Raw genomic sequence first — 7,379 nt, forward strand, 5'->3', positions numbered from 1 at the left:
GACTGGGAAAAGAAAATTCACCTTTTGTGTGCCTTTAATCAACGTTTTTCAGAAAATCCACACAGAAATTTGTTTGTAATTAAACATAAAAGGTGTTAGCAAAAAAACAAACAAAAAAAACCCAACCAATTCGAAAAGAAAATTTGCAAAATGGCGGAAAATGCCGTTTTCTTCATTAAAAAAATTGACAAGCATCTGATTTCACCAAGATGCCTCACTTATTACGAAATATGCAAGATCTTCTTTCTGGTTTGTGTAATACTGTTCGAAAAATGCCGTAACATTGCCCATAGTCTTCAGCTGTTCCGACATATTTTGTGTCCACACTTAATCCTCGGTGAAATCAAGTGCTCGTCAAATAGTTAAATCGAATAAAATTGGCATTTTCCAGCACTTTTTGCTATTTTTAATGGAATTTTTGATGTTTTGGATCAACACTTTTATCATCTTTTAAAAACACATTTCTGTATGGATGTTACAGAAAAACTTTGATTAAAGGAACACAACAAATTTTAATTTTCAGTTTCCAATGACATTCAACCTCTGGAAGTCATCAAACTTTGGCAGCCATTTTCTGGCTAATTTTACTTCTGAAACCAGGCGACCTCCTCTTCCTCCAATCGCAAATATCTCCACTCCTATTCAAGATAGATCGATATTTTTTTCGCTCAATAAAAGACAAACGAACACGCTTTAAAATTACATCAATAACTCGATAATATTGTGCTAAAAATTGACGAGCGCCTGATTCAACCGCGTCGTGACACCTTTGTAAAGCTTCCTCTGCACAATCCAGATCACATGGAAAAGGTGGTGGGATGGGAGAGGTGGATACCTTAACCCTGCATCTTGGGACCTACTCTGGCAGTGTGAGATATTTTGCATCAGTGGATGAAGATGATTTATAAAATATCTCCAGCCCCAAATCCCATAGTTAAAAAAGAATCAAACCCACGTGCTTTATGGGTGAATGAAAGAACTCAATTAATTCACCACTTGCACAGGCGGTCTTTCATTATTCAGCTACTAGGAAAAAACATGTTTGAACGTGTGTGAGTATGTGTATGACTGGGCGTGTATGTGTGTGCGTGTATATGTGTTTTGTGTGTGTGTGTGTGTATGACTGGACGTGTATGTGTGTGCGTGTATATGTGTTTTGTGTGTGTGTGTGTGTGTGTGTGTGTGTGTGTGTGTGTGTGTGTGTGTGTGTGTGTGTGTGTGAGTGTTGGTGTGTGTATGTGTGTGTATGTGTGTGTATGTGTGTGTATGTGTGTTTGTGTGTTTATGGGTTTATTTGTATGTGCCTGTGTGTGCATTATATCATATAAACAAGGATCTGTAAAGGTTTAAATCAAACATTTTATTTCAAAATGACAGTTCTTACATCAAGTTTTATAAAGGTAGAGAATATAATCAATTTAATTAAATGCACAGGGCACATTGAGTAGAAATGTCATCGACCACACAGAGTAAATAGAAAGAAACAAAAACACTCAAATGATGGGATTTGTACAAAAATTGCTCGAAAAAAAAAGACTACCCACTCACTACCTTTCGGCTACTTGCTGACTCTCCTGACGCCACTGGACCAAAATTTCTCTAGTAGAGAATATTCTTTGACTGGACTGTTTAAAACAGACAAGAGAAGTCCCACAATTCATAATATTCTATTTTTCACTAATGAAGTTAAACGGCTTCGAAAACAACACTGCTCTTTCAGGCTCTTAGATTTTTTAGTAAGACTATACATAGTCTACGATCTCAAAATTTTTAAATCTTGATTATTGTTGCTGTTTAAAAAAACAACCATCTGTTCGGATTACTTAAAAGAGCCAAAATCTAAAGTGGTTTACAGTCTACACGCCGAGAGTGAAACCTCGCCGCCGTGTAAGGTTTGATCAACATATTATTTTGAACTTAAGGTAACTGTGTTCGGCCCATGGCAGACGAACTACAATTGTCGAGCAGAAACTTCTGCGCAGAAAGTGTCGCTTACTTTTGTGTGGCAGCCACACGGGCGACATTTAACGCTACAGCTCAGTTCAACATGGACGATCGGAGAGTCAGGGTGGCGTTGGTCATGGTGATGAGAAGATTCTGTAAAAAAGAAAGGGACAAAGAAGATTTTTGACTCATGTCATTGTTTCTCACAGATTACTAAGAGGACAGGGTTACACCTTATTTGAAGAACTTCAAGAAGATGAGTCCAAATTCTTCAGTTACTTGCATCATTGTTTTCTGGTCTGAGTGCTAGGCATACATCTATCCAGGCATCATTTATTTAAAAAAGTTTTTATATTCCTCACTTGTGTTGTCCCAAATGATATTTCTGCTCTTTAGTTCCAAAATCAAACGCTCTGCTTCGTGATAAGAAGACATGGTTGCACTGGGAATATTTAATCGTCGTGTTGAATGAGAGGCAAGAAAAAATACAACTATTGTAGGAATGCGCCTGAGGTAAATACATCTCGTGTGTCCGCGTCCATTGAACCGTGTGCTTCCCAAAACGCTGGCATGTCGCGGCGTAGCAGAATTTGGGCGACACACGTCTGCAACGCCAGGACAAAAAAATACAAAAAAAACAACAACAACAAAACCGCGAGTCGCTCGTGTGACCGCTCCCATTGCCTAGTGAACACCAGATTGCGCAGACACTACTGCTGCGATTTTTACATCTCGTCTGTCAAGGCCCTTACACGCGAAAATGGTTTTCTTTTTAAATTACCCACCCGCTAGAGGAGTTAGCGGTCGTGTGTGAGAACAATTATAAAAATGCTTAAGGAAACTCGAAACTAAAAGAATAATACATGTATGTGTTCCGTGGCGAACAGAATTACAGAAACTGATAATTGGCCAAATGTTACAGGTTTAACGCCCCTATCAACACAATAAGGTTACTGAGGAGGCGGGACCTCCGAATTTAACATCCATCTCCGAAATGGCCAAAAATGGGACATTCGTGAGAAGTGCCTTTCCCAAGGACATAATACGAGCGTCGGATCGAGCTGAGGCTTTAACCCCGAACCAGGAATCCGATAGCCGAACCCATAGATTACCGACGCCACCTAGAAAAACAGAGACAACAAAAATGTATCCGCCGATCTTGTGAGTCTTACTACCGTCTGCCTGCTTTATGCTTTCTGAGAACATTAATACTTGTGTCGTGTAGACGTGAGTCAACATTTTCTCTGTTTTACTTTGATAACAAAAACTAACTCCATGTTCAAAGGGTGTACAAGGCTCACCGTGCTGACATCAACAGTCGTGTGTGCGTTAATATTATCAAAATTGTCTAAATAATGTTTATAAAAACAAACTGGAAACATCGCTAGTTATAAGCCTTGAAAATGTTTGACCACATTATCTTTTGTCCCCCCCCCTCGTCTCTCAAATAGCAACGTCTTTCGCAGACTCTGTAACCAGACAAATGGATATGTAGAAAGGCCTGATATCGTGTCATGTTCTAGAGTGTGGAACCTAGTAAGATTTTTTTTAATAGCTTAAAATTTACCTTAAACAGTAGGGCCTCTCGAACACCTTTCTCTTTTGTTCATACTGCATACTGGACGACCCATGGTTAAAGAACGACAACATCTATCGTCCTTCTTTTTTGTGTTTGGTACTCTCTTGTAACACCTTTAATCTTCGGCACTTATATGACCTTATCGTGTTGCAAGTGCCGTAAAACTCTTCTTACTAAAACAAACAAAAAACAAAGAACGACAATAAAAAAAGCGAGCGTCAGGTTGTTAAAGATAGAAATATAAAAACAAAACAAAAACAAACGAAAAACCCACACAACAAACATTGCACACGCCATTATGAAAATAATTGCAGTGTGCCGTTTGTTGACAATTAGGAACAGAACATTATCATTTCAATTTTGTCTTGCACGTGGTGGGTAAAGATTAACTATGCAAATCAAAGATGGCGGTATGAAAAAAACCCCCAACAAAAAGTGACGAAACAAACGAAACAAAAAACAAAACAAAAAAAACAACCCCAAAGGACCCTTGAATGAGCCTTCTTGTCATTCAATATAGGTTTTAAAAGCAAAAACAAAATCAAATCAAATCAAAATAAAAAAACCAAAAAAAAACATGACACATTACTATGATCACAGAAAGATATATTTTGTTTACTTATAGTAAGGACACAATTTATGGATGACAGAATATATCATGATGTATTTTATGCTTGGAAGCATTTCCTTAATTCAGGACGATTAAGAACTGCCCTATTTGGAAAATTGTTGTTGCAATGTACAGCAGGGTAATTAATTCTCTCAAAAGACAGCATAGTACAAAAGGTAAAAATAACGTTGAAGAGCGAGCAAACACTATTTTACACCCAGTAAAACTTCCAATATAAAGACGACACTGAGAAATAAGTCAAAGGTAATGATACTGTACCAAGATTTTCGTTCCATCCATACGCTTGAGCTATGTTAATATTATCTTAGGTCGTGCCATCACCGCCGTTCCCTGCTTTCTTTTAAAAAAAAAAACAACCAAAAACAAACCCAACCCAAAAACTTATCTGCGAAGCTTGCTGACCATGGGCAAGCATGTGCACTATGGTCAAGCATGCCTACTATGGTCAAGAATGCCAACTACGATCAGGCATGCCATTGTGGAAAACTAAAATGAAGGGCAAACAACCCGTCTCATTATTATATTATTATAGTCGAGTGTGCGTGGCATTTTTCTTCCTTCTTTCCACTTCCAGTGCTCCAAATTGAGTCAAATTGTAGTGAACAGGGTATTGCGTCAAAATGAACGGGCTAAGGTATTATAACTCAAGTATTATGTGTCACGACGCGGGGGAATCAGGCACTCGTCAATTTTTGGAATTATTTGTTTTAGCAGAAAGCTTATTCATCTACTTTGCTTTTCATAAAATAACGCTATTGATCTAGAACAGAAGTCGAGAGCATGGTTTCAGGGGTAAAATTAGCGAGAAAATGGTCGCCAAAGTATACATGGTTACTTCTATAGCTTGATAGTCCCTGGAACCTTAATATTTACATATTTTGTGCAATTAAACAATAGTTTTTTTCAGCTAAATTCACTTGGAAATGTGTTCATAAATTGTCAAGTAGAGTGTTGAGCCAAAAAACAATAATACGATAAAAATTGACAAACTTGAGGAAAAATGCCTGTTCCTTCGATTTCATTATTTAGACCAGGCCCAGTCCCTGATTTCGCTTATGGTTCCACTGTACTTCTCACCCCAAGGTAACAATAAGCTCAGTAGCATGTTAACATGTGATCATCATATTATCGTGCCATCTTGCACCGAAGCCCAACTCAGTCTCTGCTCTTCCAGATTTCAGATTTCTCAACAACAAAGGATAACTTCATTCGAAACATTTCATTCTCAAATTCTCTTGTAAATTAGTCGACTTCTACAAAATAACAGTTTCGTCGAGAGGGGTATAATAAATGTATGAGAAAGATTACTTTATTCGTCAAGTATTAAGATAACTTTTGTGTTTGTGAGAGGAAAAAAATGAGCAAAGTAAACATTTTCAGACAAAGAGTGGGGTGGATAGAAGGATAAATTGATTTATAGCTACTGTCAGTCATAGATAAAACGAACACGGAAAACTCAAAATCACGGATAGCTCGTACAATTTGTCATTCCCCGACTGATATCTCTTTATCACTTCGCTACACCGGTTAGCCCGAATAGTGGATGTCTCAAAAAATGTACATGTATTTCAATCCCACGTGATTCAGTTATACGTGCCCGAATCTAGATGTATAGATAGCTAGATAAATAGATGTATAGAGAGATAGATAGATAAATAGATAGATAGATAGATAGATAGAAAGAAAGAAAGATAGATAGATAGATAAATAGATAGATAGATAGAAAGAAAGAAAGAAAAAGAGAGATAGATAGGTAGATAGATAGATAGATAGATAGATAGATAGATAGATAGATAGATAGATAGATAGATAGATAGATAGATAGATAGATAGATAGATAGATAGATAAATGGATTGAAAATGAAGAAAGCACAAAAAATAAACATCACCCAAAAGCCTTTCACACAAGATGAAAAAAATAAACAGAGCGTCGTTTCTACAAACTGTGAATTATTTTAAATTATTTTAGAGAAGTACGCTTTTTTCGAAATATTATACTATTATAGTTTACCTAGAAAAACTTGCACAATATTCTCAAACGTATTTTAAACTTTGTGATAATAGTGAGACTCTCAAGATGAAACGATTTTTTAATCAGTGCAACAGTCGAAGTTGAGGAAAGTTGACTGATTCATTTTTTTCTGAAAGTACACGATTTCTTCGAAAAGAAAGTTATCGAACCGTCACAGATGAAACCAAGTAATATTCTGTGAACGTGGGCGCTTTTTTAAATTCTCTCTCTTCTTCTTTTATACCTTTCTCTCGTTCTCTTGTTCAGTCTCTTCCTGTCTCCCTGTCTCCCTTCCATTTATTCTCTCGTTCTCTCTCCCTCTCTCTCTCTCTCTCTCTCTCTCTCTCTCTCTCTCTCTCTCTCTCTCTCTCTCTCTCTCTCTCATTCTCTTTCTCTTTCTGTCACTTTTTACACATGTGTATGTTAACACGCAAATGTCCTGACCACACTCGATTGCAATTACATACACACACAAACACACACAGACACACACGAAAGCTCACATACACATACACACACGCACTCACGCATATATACAGATACACACACTCACAAATGCACACACACATACACAAACACACACATGCTCATGCTCGCTCATCGTTGACAAAACTTTGTCGAAAATTCAGATATTCACATATATACAGAAGAAACTAATGTGTTCCTAGAACCATCGTGACCATATCCTTCCACGATCACCTCCACCTCCTCTTCCTCCTCCTCATCGTGCGACAAAATTAGTCGTCGTTGTCGACCCAGAAGACACACCACTTTCCATGACACAAACACATAACCATAAAACTGCACTTGGCTTCACATCCAAGCTCATAGGTTAGTCAGTCGGGCCGATGTCAGTCAATAAATTGCATTTCGTTTCTTCTCGACTTGTGTGTAGAGGCCGCAACTTTTTAGAAAACAAAGTATGGCTCCCTCGATTATCGAGCACGCAGGTCACCAGATCTTACACTTGTCCTTTCGGTTCATATAGGATCCTTCCGGGCAGTTGAACGTCTCTGAGAACGACTCCATGTTCTGGAGAGTTCCGATGACTCTAAGAAGGTCAATGAAAGGAATGTCAAATTGTTGGTAACATTTAGTGGTTCTTCTTCTTCTTCTTCTTCTTCTTCTTCTTCTTCTTCTTCTTCTTCTTCTTCTTCTTCTTCTTCTTTTTCTTCTTCTTCTTCTTCTTCTTCTTCTTCTAATGTATAATAATA

The 7,379-nt window shown here is 37.6% G+C and overlaps 1 protein-coding gene across 1 annotated transcript in view; it reads right to left on the reverse strand.

The window, feature by feature from the left end:
• Window positions 1-6,483: 6,483 nt before the first annotated feature.
• LOC101861636 (neprilysin-1) overlaps window positions 6,484-7,379 on the reverse strand; it is a gene marked incomplete in the record, with an annotated part of 31,137 nt that continues 30,241 nt past the window's right edge. The window contains 1 exon segment of the mRNA XM_035973258.1: window positions 6,484-7,216. Coding sequence (XP_035829151.1) covers window positions 7,117-7,216 — 100 coding nt within the window.

Source organism: Aplysia californica, unplaced genomic scaffold (genome assembly GCF_000002075.1).
Source record: "Aplysia californica isolate F4 #8 unplaced genomic scaffold, AplCal3.0 scaffold00026, whole genome shotgun sequence".
NCBI classification, from domain to species: domain Eukaryota; kingdom Metazoa; phylum Mollusca; class Gastropoda; order Aplysiida; family Aplysiidae; genus Aplysia; species Aplysia californica.